The 19152-nt window shown below is 40.9% G+C and overlaps 1 protein-coding gene across 2 annotated transcripts in view; it reads right to left on the bottom strand.

The window, feature by feature from the left end:
- Positions 1–19152, bottom strand: part of Med14 (mediator complex subunit 14) — an 88359-nt gene that overhangs the window by 17618 nt on the left and 51589 nt on the right. For both annotated transcript variants that reach the window (XM_028875927.2, XM_028875928.2), the window contains exons 14-23: positions 18402–18596; positions 17323–17457; positions 14872–14948; positions 10978–11138; positions 10746–10892; positions 9413–9504; positions 7827–7979; positions 7278–7547; positions 2855–2992; positions 362–473 (exon numbers count right to left, since the gene is read on the bottom strand). In XM_028875927.2, coding sequence (XP_028731760.1) covers positions 362–473; positions 2855–2992; positions 7278–7547; positions 7827–7979; positions 9413–9504; positions 10746–10892; positions 10978–11138; positions 14872–14948; positions 17323–17457; positions 18402–18596 — 1480 coding nt within the window. The remainder of the gene's footprint in view (positions 1–361; positions 474–2854; positions 2993–7277; positions 7548–7826; positions 7980–9412; positions 9505–10745; positions 10893–10977; positions 11139–14871; positions 14949–17322; positions 17458–18401; positions 18597–19152) is intronic.

The raw sequence follows: 19152 nt of genomic DNA, 5'->3' as shown, positions 1-19152 counted from the left end.
GGATACCACACAAGCTGATATGGTTTTGTTCTGGTTTGTTCATTTACTTCAGAAGATAGGTAGTGGGTAAGATTTGGTTGGCCCCAGGCCTACAACTGCCAACACCTCTAATGTAGACCAGGAGATCAGTAGCAACCCTGGGAGTGGCGTACGAGTCTGGCCCTGGGTACTTGAAACAAGTCTTATAAAGTGCTCCTAAACCACCGCAAGTATGAAATTCCCAACACTACTCCAATGAAAGCAGGCAATTATCTAACCAGAGACCAGAAAACAATCCATGTGAAGCCGAGGCAGCCGTGCCGTGTTTCTTCTCAGGCATGTGTGAGAGGTGAACAGGACAAGAGAATAAGTCATATCTTACCTGGAGACTGTGTGTGGATCATAGAGGGGGACTGATTAACTGTGTTATGATAGGATGCAGGGGGTGAAGTAAGAGGGTAAGCGCCTGAAGTTCCTGGCTGCTTTGGAAATGGCTGAAAAAAAGAAGAGTTAACGTTAGCATGCTGCTCAGCCACAGAGAGTGTAAGTGTGGCTTTCTGGCATTCCACCGACACCAGCATTTGCTACTTCAGGGACTGGCAAACAGGAACCATTTAGACATGGAACTGTTCATCTCAGTCAGCCTAAATATGAGGTCTGGAAGAACGCTGAGTTGCAAGAATTTGAAGAACAGTAAAACCCTCATTTTTCACCTGCTTCTGCCCCTCACAGCATACTTTGCTCATTTTATCTGCCACAGCTTTATCTGAGTCCTTTATGTTAACATCTGTGAAATCATGGTGAATATTTTAATTCCTGTTAATTTACCCTTTACCTTCTGTAGCAGCAGATAAAAAGTGGTGCATGTAGCTAGTGATATACCTTCCATGGCAGCACACTTCTTCCTGCTCCATTCTCCAGCAACACAGACACCAACACATGTGTGCACACCTCAAAACTTTTTCCCCCAAGAATTCTGAGTGGCACTGTCAGGCATTTGATTTAGAAATAAGCAACACGAACAACAAAAAGCAAAGAATTCCTAGAGTTTTTTGCAACGTGATAAATTGTTCTAATGTTCCAACACGCTAACTTTTCCTTAATCTACCCACATCTAATCCTTTTGTCCTAGCCTCTGATTATTCTCCCAGCTGGAAATCTCATATTCAGTATGAAATGTTACAGGTCCATAGAACTCTCAGCAAAACAGAATGTTTAATAAACTACTATGTCACATGATTTTTCAGTGGCCAAAACAATCCTTGGAGAAGCAGCCAATGAATGATTTATTTAGGATGAAGTAATAATAGATCACATCTCCATCAATTGTCAGTATGACAATATTTCTGCTATAGCTGTGGCCAACATCCAGCCCATCTTAGTCATTTATTTCCGATGATAACTCTTTGCCCAGTATCAAGTCCAAGAAAGATCTACAAAGTAACAAAAGGGACCCACAATAAATACTACTACTACTAAGTACTGCTGAGGCATCTGTTGGGCAAGGTGCCTCCTCCATATGGTGGCACAGATTCTTCATCTCAGTCAACATCTGTCACAGCCCCATTCTGGCTACAGAGGCATTCACATGAGGTTTCATTGGGCTGCCCTGTATTTTTAAGAAGGTCAGGAAAAGAACCAAATCCAGAGGAGGAAGTTAATCTAAAAAGCTGGCAGGACAAACTCCTGGTATAAGAGTCTAGTGCTCTTTGAAAGACACAAGCACCAGCAAGTTGCACTTACTAAGCATAAGTAGCCAGGCCAGAAGCAGGGCAACTCAAGGGCACTTATAGTACAGTGCTGTTTTTGAAGATAGCTGTATAAAATTACCTCTGAAGGATGTGCCTCAGAGCCTTGCCAACAGTTTGTGTGTTCACAGACAACTAAAGCCAGAGTTGCTAAAAAGCCTCCAGCCGCTTACTCTGTGCTCTGACACATGGGCACTAGCCTCTTCCAGGCTAGTGAATCATATGGGACTGGTTTAGGAGTGGCTGTTAGTGTGTCCTCTTACTTTGTGAGATGGAGTCTTTCACTGAATGTGGAGCTCACTTATTCAGTGTGACCAGTTAGTCAGCGAGCTGCAGGGATCCTTCTGTCTCCATCTCCCCTAAGCTGAGCTGAAGCCTGTTCAGTGCCACATCTGGCTTTTTAACATGGCTTCTGAGCATCCAACTGAAATCCTCCTGCTGTATAGCAAGCACTTTAAACCCAGCACCTTTAATGCCAGCACTCAGGACAGAGGCAGGCAGATCTCTGTGAGTTGGAGGCCAGCCTGGTCTACAGAGTGAGTTCCAGGGCAGCCAGAGCTACACAGAGAAACCGTGTCTCAAAACAAACAAACAAAACAAACAACCTAATAAAGTAAGTATACTCTGACTACCTTCTATTTCAAGAGAGTCAGAGTGAGAACAAAGGCTAGCATCAGGGCTGCTCAATGTCCAGGCATGGGGAACAGTCAGAACAGAGAGCTGAAATCTTTGGGGATGTGATTGTATGGCTTGGCGAAGCTGTCTGTGAAAGAGCCCTTGAAATGCTACTCGGGTTCTGCAGAGGCCTTAGTGAACATCAGTAGACCTAAAACAACCATCGTTCAGGAAACAGTGAGCTTGCTCCACAGCAGGTTACCTCGGATCCAGCATTTAGACTCTCATTGCTTTAGGACATGTGTGATCTGAGCACCTGAGGTCAGTGCCTTTTCCATTACTGCTCATTTCCTATAACTGGAGGTCTCATCTCGTCGCTTTTTTTTTTTCATAATGACTTCCGGGCTTCTTGGGCCTTACAAACACTTCTTGCTTTTCAACAAAGAAATGCTAACAGCTGTAGAAGCTGTGGAGTTCCACAGATGGGACAGTGAATTTGAAGGAGACATTACCTGTTGCTGAGGTGGCTGGAGCTGTGATATTAAAGAGTCCATCATATCACCTCCTATAGGAGAAGGGGGGTTATCATCCTCATTTACAGATCTTCTCCGAGCATCCTGATTGCTGTCAACAAACATGTTCAGGAATGTCTATAGATATAAATGAGCAAAATTAGTAAAAACATTTTTTAAAGTATTTTTTTACATGTATTCATTTGTGTGTGTGCCTGTGTGTGTGTGCCATGGCATTTCTGTGGTGGGCAAAAAACATCTTGCCAGAGGCAGTTAGTTCTTTCCAGCAAATGCCTTTATCTGCTGGGCCAACCTCCCAACCTAAGTAAAACATGTTTGATCATGGAGAACATATTATGTATATCCCTGAAAACAATATAAGGACAATCTAAAGAGATACCACAAATTTTGGACAAAGAGATGAAATTAATAAAAACTGTTAACAACAAAAAACAGTTAAGTAATAGCCAGGTGGCGATGGTGCACACCTTTAATCCCAGCACTCAGGGCAGAGGTAGGCAGATCTCTGAGTTTGAGGCCAGCCTGGTCTACAGAGCAAGTTCCAGGACAGCCAGGGCTATACAGAGAAACCCTGTCTCAAAACAAACAAACAACAAAAACAAAAAACCTAAGTAAAATAAGTATACTCTGAGACCTGGCATTCTCAGATTCAGAAATACAAACCATATTAAGTAGGCATAAAATTTCCCATTACTAAAAGGTTTCTTTTTCTTTTCTTCTCCTTTTTTGGGAGGAGGGGGGTTTGAGACAGGATCTCACTATATAGTCCTGGCTGACCTGGAACTCACTATGTATGTAGACCAGACTGGCTGTTGAACACAGAGATCTACCTCCATGTGCTGGAATTAAAAGTGTGTGCAATCATGCCTGGCACAAGGTCTCACCTTTTTTTGTTTGTTATTTGTTTGGTTTGATTTTGGTTTTGAGTTAGGACTTCTCTGATTAACAGCCCTGGCTGTCCTGGAACTCACTCTGTAGACCAGACTGGATTCCAAATCACAGAGATCTGCCTGCCTCTGCCTCCTGAGTGCTGGGATTAAAGGCATGCGCCACCACTGCCTGGCAAGGTCTTACTTCTTAATCTAGAAAATATGACTGAAAAACTGAGTGAGAATTAAGTGTATTTACCTTGGCATGGTGGCACATGCCTGTAATCAAGCCAATACGAGGCAGGAATAGGAGGAGTACTGGGTTAGAATCCTAGCCAGGACCACATAACAAGACTTCAAAAAAAGAAAAAAAAAGGTGGAAGACCTAGACCAAGGAGATGGTGTACTTGGTAAAGTGCCTGCTATACAGCAGGAGGATTTCAGTTGGATGCCCAGAAGCCATGTTAAAAAGCCAGATGTGGCACTAAACAGGCTTCACCTCAGCTTAGGGGAGATGGAGACAGAAGGATCCCTGCAGCTCGCTGACTAACTGGTCACGTTGAATAAAGCGAGTTCCATGTTCACATCTCACAAAGTAAGAGAACAAACTAACAGTCAGTGTGGTGCCACATGCCTTTAATCCCAGCCAGGGCTACCCAGAGAAATCCCGCCCTGAACAAACAAACAAACAAACAAAAAAAAAAAAAAAGCAAGATAAAGAATGAAAACAGCTGACATCAACCTCTGGACTATACACACACATGCATTCCTACAAAATAAACATGCACACCCCCCTGCTGCCTCCCCCCACAAAGGTAACTTGTGGCATTTTAAATTGCATGATTTTAATCTTACAGCGTCTGAAGTGAGACAGCCTTTTTAAATAAGGAATGTCATCAAGAACTTAAGCAAGGCTACTAGCGTTTGTCTCAAGCAATGTCCTCTTTGCTGTGTGTCTCTCAGTGTATGTTTGTGTCTACACGCAGGTAGAAGTCTAGATGGGTACTGGGTGTCTTCCTCTTATTTTAGATAGGGTATCTCACTGACTCAGAAGTTCTCCATTTAGGCTAGGCTGGCTGGCCAGTAGATTCCAGTGATCCACTTGTCTTTACTCAACAACAGAGTTACAGTTACATGCAGCCACGCTTGGCTTGTTCTTTTTTTATATGGGTGCAGGAATTTAAACTCAGATTTTCTTTCTTTCATAGCAAGTGTTCTTATCCACTGAGCCACACCCCCAGTTCCTGAGTTTCCTTTTAATACCCCTTTCCCAATCTTCAAATAGGCTTATCATAATGTTATCAGAACAAAGTCTTTCAAAGAATAATTTTGAAATTTCACTAAAATTACTGAAAAGAAATTTAAAATAGTAAGCCAGAGACAAACAGAATGAGAAAAGCACTCTAGAAGATAGTAAAGCAGATGGATGAACCACCTGATGAGAAGAATCATATCCTAAGCAAGCCGGGGAAAGCCAAGAAGCAAAGCTATTGCCATCCAGATTCTCAAGACACTTTGGAAGTAGCAGTGCCAGATACTTGGGCAGTTAAGAGCACAGGCTGCTCTTCCAGAGGACTCTGGTTCAATTCCAAGTACCCACATGGCAGCTCACAACCATCTGTAACTCTAGTTCCAGGGGATGTGGGCACACAAGTGGAGCACAGATATCCATGCAGATCAACATTCATCCATATTAAACAAAATAAAAACTTTAAAAAAGAGAGATTCTCCATTACCCTCACCAGAGCTCTGTCTATCAGTGCATCACCATGGTCTGAAGGAGAAGCCCTGGGTGGGTGGGGGGACTTCAGAATCAATGCAGAAAAAGGAGACCATACTTAAACTGAGTACTAAAGACCATATATTTAAAGTAGAGAAGGCTTTTTTTCCTCCTCTCTTTTGACCTCCTGCAATCGGGGAATCAGATGTATAGCATCTCACAGTGTCCCAACAAAAAGATCTAAAACTACTGACTTTGGGAGCATGGCCAAGCAGATTCTCCTGTGATGAAGAGCAGAGTCTCCGAAGCTTACATTTAACTAAGAGAAGACAGTTAAAAATGACTTTCTATCATAAGAGAATGTGCTACAGGGCTGGGGAGATGGCTCAGGAGAAAGGTGCCTGAACACCAGCACTGAGGTCAAACCCACAGTGGCAACCCGCACTTGTAACCTAGCACTCTGGGTCGAGAGGAAAAATAACAACACAAGGAGACTGAACAACACCACAACATCACGGAGGCCTACCTTAACTGGCTCCAGGTTTGGTGACATGCCTACTTTCTCAAAAAAGTAAGGCAGAGTGATAAAGGCAGACATTGGCACTGACCTGGCCTCCAGACAAGCACAACCACATTACACCACACACACAAAATAAAGTAGAGGCCCAAGTCTATGATGCAGAAGATCAGAGTTACCAGGAACATCTAACAGAAAATAAGGAAGTATCAAGCGTCATGCAAAGAACTTTCCCAGAGCAAATGGATGTGTGCTTTCAGATGGCAAGAGCCAACTTGGTAACAAAGGTTCAAGCCAGTCACAATGCAACGTAGGCAACAAGGAAACTGGTCTTCAAACATTTTGTAAAGATGATCCTAGCCTAGAATTCTATACTTTGGCACTCTCAATTCGATGAGAGTAAACAAAAAACATTGTCAGACACACAGGGCCTCAGACACCCTCCATAGTCAGCTACCATAGCAGATCTACCACCATAACAGTGAAGTAAGAAAGACAAGGGGTCTGCAATGGCTAATCTGGAATGTCAGCTGGAGGAACCTAGAGACACACAGAAGACAAACTTCTAAGTGAGCCTATGTGGCTGGTTCCAGAGAGGTTTAACTGAGTTGGGATAACCCATCCTGAATGTGGGTTGCATCTTATCATGGGCTTGAGGTCCAAGGTGCTGAACTGAATAAGGAGATAGCAAGTGTAGCGAACGCCTGCCTTCAATTTGCTCTGCTTCCTGACTGTGAGTGCACTATAAAATGCACCCCAGGCTCCTGCTGCCATGCCTTCCCTCCCATAAGCCACAGCAACGCTCCATCCTTGCTTTGACTAGGGTTTGTTTGTTTGTTTGTTTGTTTGCATGTATATGTGTATGTGTGAGAACACACATGTGCAGGTGCATGCGTGTGCATGCATGTGTAGGCCCATAGGAGACATCAAGTATCTTCATAGCAACAAGAATACTAAAAGAACTACCCAATCAAAATTGCTACCTAACCATATTGCAAAACCAGGAGAAAGGCAAATGCATTTATGTATACAGTGGGAGCAGCCTCAAGGAGGGAAGTACATAAAAGCAAATTTCCAAAGTAGTAAATCATCCTTTCTCAGGGTGATTGCTTACTTAGAGAGTGAGGAAACAAGGGGCCTCCTAACATTTCATGTACATAGAACAGTACTTCATGCAAAGTCTACATCCTCCAGAAGGAAGTTGCAGAGAAGATACAGCAACTTTACTACTTATTATATTCTAATGGGGCAGCACTGTTTATTTATTCTCTCATTCCGTGACACCGAGTTTATTACCTTTAATCCTGGTGCAGGATAGAAGCCTTCAACTAACTTGCTGTTATCAAAAAGACTATAGGCCCCATCCCGTATTGCCACAACACCTCGACTACGGCAGTATATGTCAATGCAGTACATGTTCCTGAAGGCCAGTCTGATGTGGGTGGACGACTGTGGGAGAATGGAGAAACACTGGTAGGCAGTGTTAGTTCTCTGAGTCAAGCCCAACATTGGCACAGTAGGGAGTTTGTTGATGGCATTTAATGGTGCTTGAGTATCAAATAACACCTAGAAGAAACAAATACAGAGAGGTCATCCAGTTGCCATGCAACTACTAAAAAACTAGAATTGTTGATGTATCACTGTCACAAATGAGCATTCTGGCACATTCTATAAAACTTTCTCTTGAAGTTTAATCAAATTAAGTTCTCAAGGCAGTGTTCAAATCATATAAGACAAAGGCATCTTAGTCATTAAAGACAAATGCAGATGATCTTTTGAGGCATTTTGCATGGCACATTACCACTAATAGGTCTTATTTTTAGACAGAGCAGTGAACTTAATTACCTGTAACAACTGAACCACATTGGGTGTTTTGTTGAACATTTCCTGAAGTTGATGGAGAATGGTATTGTGACAGTTACTGCAACCTGAGTTTGGGCCAACTGTTCCCAACGAAATATGAAATTTCTGATGAATGGAATTCCACTGGATACTAATCTAAATCAGAGAGAGCACATGTTTAAAAAAAATGGCAAAGTAACAGATTCAAGATGAAGAACAAATTGTTAAAAGTTGCCAAACATCTAAATGAGATCTTTTGTGAAAATCAGTGGTAAAATTTGGACCCAAACTCCACATGTGCTGCTAATACAGAGCAGTACAGCCCCTGGGCACATGTATCAGCTCCCTTTTACTATATAGCTAGGAAAAAAAATCATTAAGCTTTGGTAATTCTCACTAGTGTTCCTCAGTTGTTTCTTTTTCTCTTCAACTGCAGACTCCCATTCTCAGTGCTACAAAGTAAGAAGTACTGTCATAAAAGAGAAGGAAGATACCTCAAACAAAGGTTCATCAATTATTATGTTTTAAAACACAGGGAATTTCTGATATTACTAGATGCAGAAGTATCTACAGAGAAACAAGTTGATTTTTTTTTTTAAGATTTATTATTTATGGGCTGGAGAGATAGCTCAACAATTAAGAGCACTGGCTATTCTTCCAGAGGTCCTGAGTTCAATTCCCAACAACCACATGGTTCACAACCATCTGTAATGAGAGCAGGCAGAACACTGTACACACAATAAATAAATATATGAACAAACAAACAAATAAATAAATCTTTAAAAAACTTATTATTTATATATTTATTTAATGTCTTTGGGTGTTATCCTACAAGTCTTTATGTGTACCATGTGTGTGGCTGGTGCCTAAGGAAGCCAGAAGAGGGGACAAGGTTCCCTGGACCTGGACTTACAGACGGTTGTAACCTGCCATGTGGGTGCTGGGAACCAAAGCAGGATCAGCTATGAGAGCAGTATAGGTTCTCAATCACTGAGTTCTCTCTTTAGCCCCCAACTGAAATGACTTTTAAGGAAAAGAAATAAGTAAGTATAGATTACAGGGAGTACATTTAGGGTTAAGATAGGAGCAAAGAATGACTACATTCACACAAGTCAAAACAAAGTTATATTGTATTTCTCACAGCCACTAATAAATACTCTTCCTAACAGTAATCAGTCAGGAAACCCAACTGATTTGAAATCAGTGAAAGAAAAAATACTATCAAAGGTGCTTATTTTAAAATCAAGATCATATATACTCTAAAGATATGATTTATTTCCTCAATTTCAAAGGATTAAGCATTATATCATAATTGTATTTCAACAAAGCATTTAAAATTTACTATTTTGGATCTATGGTTTGACTTAAGCCCTTTTTAAGGTAGTTTTCTTTCCATTTTTTTCGTCTTGAGGCACAGTCTCAACCTGTAGCCTAGGGAAGTCTTGAATACAAGATCGCCCTGCCCCAGCCTCCAGAGTGCCTGCGTAAAGGCATGTACCACCATACCTGGTAGCTTTCATTTGTCTTAAGTTCTCAATTATAAAAGATACCTAAGAAAGGAACCTCCATGTTTGAATCCATAGACTTACTGAGCTTCCTTTGGTGGTTCCATAACACAAGATAAGTTTCCGATAATTATAAACACGAACTTCTGAGAAAATATTCAGATGAGCAGGTATGTCTATGCAGAAACAAACCAAAAAAAAAGCATTAGTAGTACATGTAAAATTAGAAAAAGCAGGCTTGAAAAAGAGGGTATTTGGCATATTATATGCCTAGCTTTGTTGAGCTAAGATCTCCTTTGGACTAGACTTTGTCACCTTAGCTCCATAGGGAATTGGAGGCAATGTGCTCCTGATCCTCCTGTGATTACAGGCACACATCATCAGGCCTGCTATAATTCTTCTGTAAAAGGCATATATTGAAAACATGAAAGGCCAGGACAGAGAAGTTAAGAAAGACATTGAAAAAGTCTAGCATAGTGGCCAGTATAGCCTAGCACCTTTTCTGCCCTGGCCTCCTGTGCAATTAATTGACACAATAAAAGCTCTCTCACTTATTAGCTCTATGACTTTCAGTTTTTAAGACAGGTTTCTGTCATCTGTAAAGTAGGGGATACCTACTTCCTAAGTGACTGTACAATTTAAATATGCTCGTGTTAGAATACAGTTCAAGAATTGAGTCGTGTGAGGAGTCGTGTGCCAATTCTGAGTGCCCATGAGAAAACTTGAAGAAAACAAGAAAGAGTCTTGTGACCTCAGTTTCTTTGCAAACACAGAACTGGTCTCAGAATGTGCTTCTGCGACCCTCCCAGGTGTAGCAAAGAGGAGTGAGTTTACTTCAGATTATTCATTACAACTGCCCACTGTTGTTTGCTTATAGGCCTCTATGGAAGAACGTTTTTGCCTTGTGCGGCTCGTCCACAATGTGTGGATGGTCTTTATGATTGTATACTTTTTTCCCCCTGAAACAGTGTCTCTCTAGCATAGCCCTGCCTGTCCTGAAACTCACTATGTAGATCAGGCTGGCCATTCTCCTTAACCCTCAAAATATAAATTGTCTGGTGCTCTGAATAAAGTTGACTATTACATGAGACTTTAGTCTGCCTCATTTATTAGCTCCATTCTCCCAGGTCCCACGACCTCTAGTGTGAATTATTAGATCGCATATACACAGTAAGTGAGTACTATATTGTGGTAACACAGTCTGGTAACTCACAAGTCTGTTTATATGCCCAAATTTCTAGAAATAAAAGAAACTTAACAGTTATTTTGTCTGGAAAAAAGAAATTATATGCTGAGGTAAAGGAGACAATTTTTCATTGATATACTTTTGACTATTTTTTTTTTTTAAACAATGTACAGGTTTGACTTTCGTTACAGAAAGAAGGTACTTTTAATTTCAAAGGAAGATTACACATACCTGGTAGGGAACGAGCAAATTCTAACACACATTCATATAATCTGGCAATGCTACTCCAGTCATTAAGAAACATTTCAACTACTTTTCTACCACCAACAGGTTCAGATAACAGATTTTCATATGTCAGGTAAACATGCCGGGATGGCCCTATAGGATTCAAAAGAGAAGATTAGTAGTAATCAACACCTTAAAATTCTAGAAATATGCAAAAACAGTCTATGAAAGATCTCACCTTGCTCCCTGGTGGAAGTGCCATTAAGCGGACAATTTGCAAATACTAACTCTGCCACCCATGTGCGGTTATTTCTACCTTGTAATCGGAAAGTGCAATCAAGGAGAGAGCGGTCCAGGGCCTTCTGAGTTTGCTCATTTACTCCCTTACAGGGAGGAATTCTGGCGATGAGAGAGCATATGAAATGTTCGTTACACACAAAGACAAAGAACGATGTACAAAGTGACAGGATATGACATCATAGCTTCAGGTCCAACTCTGCTTCTAGATCCCTTCTATAAAGAAAGGAAGTAATTTCTAGTAATTGATAATATTTAAGCCATATCAGTTCACATCAACCTATATTAGAACTCTTATTTCAACTTGTCCTCCTCAAGACAGGGTTTACCTGTACAGTTCTATATGTCCTGGAATTCGATCTGTAGATCAGGCTGGCCTTAAACTCAGATCCACCTGTCTCTGCCTCCCAGGTGCTGGAATTAAAGGTGTGAACCACTACCGTCCCGCTCATTTTAACCTTTTAAAGTGAGGTTTGTCTTTGTTTACAATCTTGTTGCTTAAAAAGGGTTCTAATTCTAGAGAATGAAAATCTACAACATCCTCAAGAAAAAGCTGAGAGGATGAAAATACTTGTAAATTTACTTTTGAAGACAGGATGACAAAGTACAAATAGTAAGGACTCTTGAGTCAGGACGTACTAATTCTAATAGTCATATTCAAGTGAGTCTCAATTCTCCTACTATAAAATCAATAGAAGAACTTCCCTTATGGGTCACTGATTTAAAAAGGGGATAAATACATATGTGGCTAATCTGCATATGTTAATTCCCACTTGGAGCAAAAGTAAATCTTAATCATGGCCTTCAATTCCCTAACAAAGTCTGGGTTATATGCCCTTTGCATCTTCTTCCTTTGCAGAGTTGACCTTGGTGATAAAGCTTGATTTGTATTAAGTCATTTAACATACATCTTGTAAGATATACAAAAGGAATGTAGTAGGTTTGGCATCTTAAAAACACCTATCCATTTTCCTTCTATAGCTTTATAGACTATTCATCATACAACATTATGAGGTAATATATTGTAGCTGTTATTTCAGTATTAGATAAAATAGCAAGGTACTATATCTATATCAATTTTATAGTATCTCAACTCAAGAGTGGCTCTCAGATTTCAAAATTATTCATATCAAGGCAAAAACACTAAAATGTATACAACAGGAAATCCAGAAATTTGTTTCAGTTCTCTATTCAAAATACCTAGCCTAGGACTTGTAATTTTGGCAACAGCATTCTTTTTGACAGGGAATTCTTTGTTGTGGAGGGCTATCTTGGGTCATAGGGCCTCGACCTACTAGATGCCAGTAGCACCTCTGACCCCATTTCTTAGTTAATGATAACGAGCGTCATGTTTCTTAAAGGGCAAAATTGCCCCCCCTCCAAGTTGAAAAGCACTGACCTGTCATTGAAAAACATCAAGAGACAGACTTATTTTTCATTTTCCATATGCACAAAACCAATGTAGTATCACAATGTTCTCAGCTAAAGCTGACATCACAGCTTCTCTTCAACTGTCAGCTTTTGGCTTTGCTTTGTTTTTCTATATAGTCCAGGCCGGCCTGGAACTTCAAACAATCCTCATGCCTTAGCTATCTGAGTTTTGAAATTACTGGCGGGAACCAAAAACCCATCAGATAACGTACAGCTGTTAAAAGTTTTATAAAGCTAGCCAAGAAGAAAAAGATCAGAAAGATGAGGACAGGGGCGAGGCACAGAGGGGCTGGCAGGCAAAGTGGACCATTCTGCAGCAGTACTTTGTGCACATGTGGCCCTTGGCGGCCATCTTTGCTGGCGTCCTAGATGTATAGTTTGGGTAACACCCTTCATACACTCACTGTGTAGGCAAAGATAACTTTTATTCTCAGCTCAGCACAGTGGTAAAAATCGGTAATCCAAGCAATTGCAAGGTAGGAGAAGGAAGATCAGTTCAAGACCATCCTCAGCTACATAGCACAGTTGTGTCCACCTTGGGATGTGAGAGTCTCTGGGGGTTGGGGGTGGGGAAAGAGAGAAAAGAGAGGGAGGGAGGGGGAAGGGAGAGAGAGGGAGAGGGGGAGGGAGGGAGAGAGGGAGAGAGGGAGAGAGGGAGAGAGGGAGAGAGGGAGAGAGAGAGAGAGAGAGAGAGAGGAGAGAGAGAGAGAGAGAGAAGAGAGAGAGAGAGAGAGAAAGGATACACAACTTTCCACTTGTCTCATCCTAGTACATGCAGGGATTACAAGCATGCACCAGCCACATTCAACTTATTCATTAGTCATGATGGTGCTTGTACCTATTTTGTGTACCGAGCAAATGAACTTTCCATTTGAAACAACAATAAAATGTTAGCCAAATATGATTCTAGTTTCTCAGGAGAATGAGGTTCAGCAGCACATTAAGAATTTTTTTTTCTTTTTTAAGATGTAAATAAAGCTGTAGCTTGGATGGTAGAAGTCTTGTGCAGCATGCCTTAGGTTCAATCCCTGGTATCATGGACAACTCAGTTTTGCATACCTTTCTTTTTTTTGCATATCTTTCATTACTACTTTAATGACTTGGAAAATTATATTTTAGATAATTATAGAAAAGGCATATTCTACCTGGGCATAATGGTTCATGATATCTATAATCCAAGGAATTGGGAAGTTTAGTGAGGAGGATCGCCATGTTCAAGACGAGCCTGGGCTACAGAGTGAGAATCTGTCTTATACTATTGCCCTAAAAAGTAAAAAAGAAGCCAGGCGGTGGTGCACGCCTTTAATCCCAGCATTTGGGAGGCAGAGCCAGGCAGATATCTTTGAGTTCGAGGCCAGCCTGGGCTACCAAGTGAGTTTCAGGAAAGGCGCAAAGCTACACAGAGAAACCCTGTCTCAAAAAAAAAAAAAAAAAAAAAAGAAGAAGAAGAAATTGTCAATGTTGGATAAATGATCTTCATCTTGAGTACTGAGGACTTGCCCACCCTACTACTCATAGCTCAGCCATTCTTTGGGAAGTTCTAAAGCAGCCAATTCAGATGGACATTTCATCTCCAGTTTGAGATTATAAATGCAGACACATCTTCTTTTCACATTAGGTAGAATTTTTTTTTATCAGATCCATCTGGTTAGAAAATGAAAGCACAGAACCTGCCTGCACATTTCCAAGTGAGAACTAAGGTAAGGATAAGACTCCTATCAATTCTAGTTCTCAACTACATCCCATGTCATTTTTAGTTTTTGCTGCTAGTGCTAGATTTTTGAGACAGGGTCAACTTTGGTCATGTCAGTATGATTACATGAGTAGAGAAAATAAAACCAGATCCCTCCTAAAGGAATCTGATAAAACTACTACCGTGTTCCTCTCTCCTTATCTCCTGCCTTGCTCAACATTCAGGTCCAGCATGCTGAGCTTTGTCTTCCTTCCTTCCTTCCTTCCAAGCATTCCCATGAGCAAGTCTCTCGTCCAGTTAGACCTCTGCTCTACTTCCATGCCCCTGGCCTCTGTCTAACTCTCCCCACTCTCGGTCTGAGTACAACTGGCACTGTCTCAGGGATTTCCATCTCGACTTCCGAACTAGCCCACTTCTCCGTGCTATGCGAATCCAATGCATCCCAGGGGCCTTAGAAAACTCAAGCCTGAAAACCATTACGTTTGACAAATGGAAGAGATGCAGAGGAATGATGCCCTCAAGTGTAGATGGTGCTGGAATGCCACTCAACAACAGGCTGAAGAGCACCTCCCCTAGACCTCAGGCATTCTGCCTAGAGATCCATCCCACATACAGGTGTGAGCTCTGCTTTATGCTGTTGCACAGGAGAGAACTTGTTCTTCGGGGTGGGTGCACGGTGTGGCGCCATGTTAGACACAGACCAGGGCTTACTTTAATAGGCGAATCGCATGGCTGAAGCCATCCCCTTCCACTTGCACTCCCTGATGTGGGATCTCCAGGTTGGACAACTGGAAAGAGAAAAGGCACAGGAGTAGTAAACTGTTAATTTGACAAAATCAACCAGTTTTTCCCTGCATCTTAATCTATTGTCATCCCATCTGTTCTAATGTCAGTCCTTCTCAAAGTGACAATTTATCAGGCATGAGCACTGTTCTTATCATTAGACTTCCAGGGAAACTATAGTAAGGCAATTGCAAGGCAAAGGAGCACCGGACTCTAGCTCAAAGAAACTCTCCACAGTACACAAACCTTCAAAATGCTACAAGCTAAAGTAATCCAGAATCAGTTCAAGTGGTTCCAAATGAAGCAACTAAAAACTAAGATTGGTTTTATTTGTGATTCGACTGTTTGTTCCAAATGAAACTTAAGTCAGGCAAATGCAGTCTGAAACTCATTTAGTGGAGCGCCAAGACAGGAAGGCATGACAGAAGGTCCCCTGATCGAGCAAAGAAATGCTTAACCTCAGAAAACAAAGATAAGTCTTCTATGATGGGACTTTTACATACACTGTTCCAACAATGATTTCAATGTTTGTCTAGCCCTACTTTGAGGACCGGGAAGAACGGAAGTTTAGAAAGCTAGCTAATGACCAAATAGATAGTAGAAGTTCGGACTCAAAAGTAAAGTGAGGAAGAGTTTTAAAAATGACTTTCTAGTCATTACACTGCTAGGAAGATTACATGTACTTATTTACAGCACATTATTAAGAGTGGGAAATTTGCTTGGCTTTGTTTTAACATATCTACCATTTTGAATGAGAGACTGTAGTTAAGTTTTTAAGAGCTTGACTAAATTCAAGCAAAGACTGTAGGAAGTTCCCATGGGTAAAGCATGTATGGAACACAGAGGAAGAGGACAAAGACATCTGTGCACAAGCATGGGTCCCACGTGCACCTGCAAACACTGTATTTCTGCCAGTTCTGGCACATGCACATAGAGGAGGACAGCAATGCATTACACTGCCTCAGAATCATCTCTTCCCACCACCAAGTAATAACTGGGCGATACTCCTATAATCAATTCAAATGAGAAGATGAAAGAGAGGAGAACATACTAAGTAGATTTGAAACATGGGGAGTGTTTCATATAATTTAGGAGCTGTGGCTAGTTGCCATCCTCTGCAAATCTCTTCTTTTGGAAACACAAAAAACACAGATTGAAAAACATGGAGCTTCAGGATGGAGATGGCTCAGCATTTAAGAGCACTGGCTGCTTTTCCTAAGGACACAGGCTCAATTCCCAGCACCCAAATGGGAGCTAACAACTGTCTGTAACTCCAATTCCAGGGGATCGAACACCTTCACACATATATACATGCAATCAAAACACCAATGTGCACATATACACACACACACAAACTAATAATAATAAAAGAAAAAATGGAGTTGCAACAGGCACACTGGTATATGATTGTAATCCTGGCACAGGAAAGTAGAAGCAAAAACACAAGAAATTAAAGTCTATCTTAGCTACATAGCAAGTTCACGTCCAGCCTACACTACATGAGACTGTTTTCAAAATACAAAATAAAACAAAAGCAGAGTGGTTACCTCCCTTTATGTTCATATTTGGAGATCATAGTAGATATCACAACACTATATTCTTTTTTTATGATATTTTATGTGCATTGTTATTTTGCCTGCATGCATGTCTGTATGAAGGTGTCAGATACCCTGGAGCTGAAGTCACAGACAGTGGTGAGCTGCTCTATGTGTGCTGGGAATCAAACCCAGGTCCTCTGTAAGAGTAGCCAGAGCTCTTAACTGCTTAGTCATCTCTTCAGTCCCTGCAACACCATATTTTCTTTCTTTCTTTCTTTCTTTCTTTCTTTCTTTCTTTCTTTCTTTCTTTCTTTCTTTCTTTCTTTCTTTCTTTCTTTCTTTCTTTTTTGTTTTTTTCGAGACAGGGTTTCTCTGTGTAACTTTGCAGCCTGTGTAGACTAGGCTGGCCTCGAACTCACAGAGATCCACCTGCCTCTGCCTCCCAAGTGCTGGGATTAAAGGCGTGCCCCACCGCCCGGCTACAACACGATATTCTTAGAAGACATTAACTCTGCATCAGCCAACTGCTTCTTCCATAACACCAAAGTAAACACTTAGCTTAATATTTTTCTGATTTACTTCTAGAAATAAGTCCAATATTAGTACTCAAACGACATGTATTACTTTACCAACTCAACAAAGAGACAGGCTTTATTAAACAGTCATTTCTGGTAGACTTAACCAATATTCCTACTATGAAGTAGAAGACATTAGTTGTTAATTACCTAAGGAAGAGAACACCAGGCGATGGAATGGGAGACAAAAGAGCTCGTGTGGACTCGAGACCAGTTCCCTGCTCTAGTCATGTAACGTCAATGAACACTTGAAATTCCCAACTTACCTCCAATCGAAGTCCTACAAATGGCATGTTGGTGTCACACATAGCGACAAAATGAGCTAGAACTTTATTGAAGGCACACATTTCTCCTGATCGTTTGGCTTTCTTGCATTCTACTGGACATGGGTCATCAGACAACTAGAAATTAAAATTTTTTAAAAAAAACTGTGTAAAACATTTCGTGATGCAATTCACCAAGGCAATGGAAGCTCGATGACAAAGCTCAGAGTTAACCCCAACAAATGTGACCTATCAGCAGAGGCATATTGAGCAAATCATGACCCAGACACAAGCAATGGAGTAATTAGTAAATAGTTTATGTTTAGCGAGTTCTTTTGTGGGAAAGTATCAATTAAAACAAAAGCATTTGGTTAAATGTGATAGTATGCACCTGCAATTCTAGGACTCAGGAAGCAGAAACAGAAGGATTTTGAATTTGAGGCCAGCCTGGGCTACAAAGAAAGGTAACATGACAAAAACCTGTCCAAAACGGGGGGAGGGAGGGTTGCAGATGTAGCTCAGTGGAAGAGTACTTGCCTAGAGTGCACACAGCCCTGAGTTCCACTTCTAACACGACCACTCTACCCTCAAAAAAGGAAGAAGTATTTTTAAGAAAATATGGGCAACTATTTCACTGCTACCCTATACGTTAAAAAGAACATTTCATTATCTTCTGTATAAAAATAATAAAATTAAGTTTGGTATCATATGCCTGTATAACTAGCACTTGGGAGGCAGATGCTGGAAGATGTCAACTCAGAAGCCAGAATTAGTAACATAACAAGAAACAGACCAGCTAAAGCTACACAGGAAGATCATATCTCAAAAATAAAAGAGGCAACCAGGCACGGTGGCGCACGCCTTTAATCCTAGCACCCAGGAGGCAGAGGCAGGCAGAGCTCTAAAACTGGAGTCTAGCCTGGTCTACAGAGCTGGTTCTCCCAGAAAGCTGGGGCCACACAGAGAAATTGTGTCTCGAAAAACCAAAATAGTAGTAAGAAAAAAAATTTAAATAAAATAAAATGGGATGGGAGTTGCAAAAACATGAATAGAAATAACTTCTACCTTCTATGTGAGCATACCTTGTGCTTGGTACCAGCTTTGATCTGTTTCCCAGTCTTTGTATAGGACATCAAGTCCTGGATGTTGTCCTTGAATTGCTGCAGAAGCAGTGCCATGACAGGGCTGTCTTCACGATCTGCAGTACTCACAGACAAGAAGTAATACTTGTACGATAGTTGTGTGGGCTTATTGGGAACCTCAAGCATTTCCACAACCTAAAATGGTCCAAATCAGAAAGAAGTGAGACCCAGGAGAGTAAGAACCATTGTACATTTTCCATCTTATATCAAGTGGAGTTTGGAATTATTTTTTAAAAAGACATCTATATCAGATTTATAACAAAAAAATCAATCACAGTATTTTTAGAAAACCATTCTTGTTGGTATACGATCTGCCTTCTAAAACAGCAATGGAAAAAGAAGGTTAAGAGTACAAGAGTACAGGTTGAGATTACAAGAAGTAAGAAGGACATTAAAAAAAATGGAGTTTCTTGCCCAAGATGACACTGTTTTTTTTTTCCCCTAGAACTTAAACTGTATAGGCATTCCTCTATATGGCAGCTTAGAAAATCAAGATCTAGTTAAAAAAAGACAGAGCATGAGGACATTTAGTGGCATGATAAATCTATATCCTTACCAAAACAGAGGGTACAACTATGCATTTACCAAAATCTATGATGTACAAAAAATAAAGTTTGACGTCGGCCTGGTGGATCAGGCCTTTAATCCCAGGTATTTGGGAGGCTAGGGCAGGAAAATTACAAGTATAAGG

Source organism: Peromyscus leucopus, chromosome X (assembly GCF_004664715.2).
Source record: "Peromyscus leucopus breed LL Stock chromosome X, UCI_PerLeu_2.1, whole genome shotgun sequence".
Lineage (NCBI taxonomy): Eukaryota > Metazoa > Chordata > Mammalia > Rodentia > Cricetidae > Peromyscus > Peromyscus leucopus.
The sequence above is the reverse complement of the archived record's forward strand: the minus strand, read 5'-3'. Positions and strand labels throughout refer to the sequence as shown.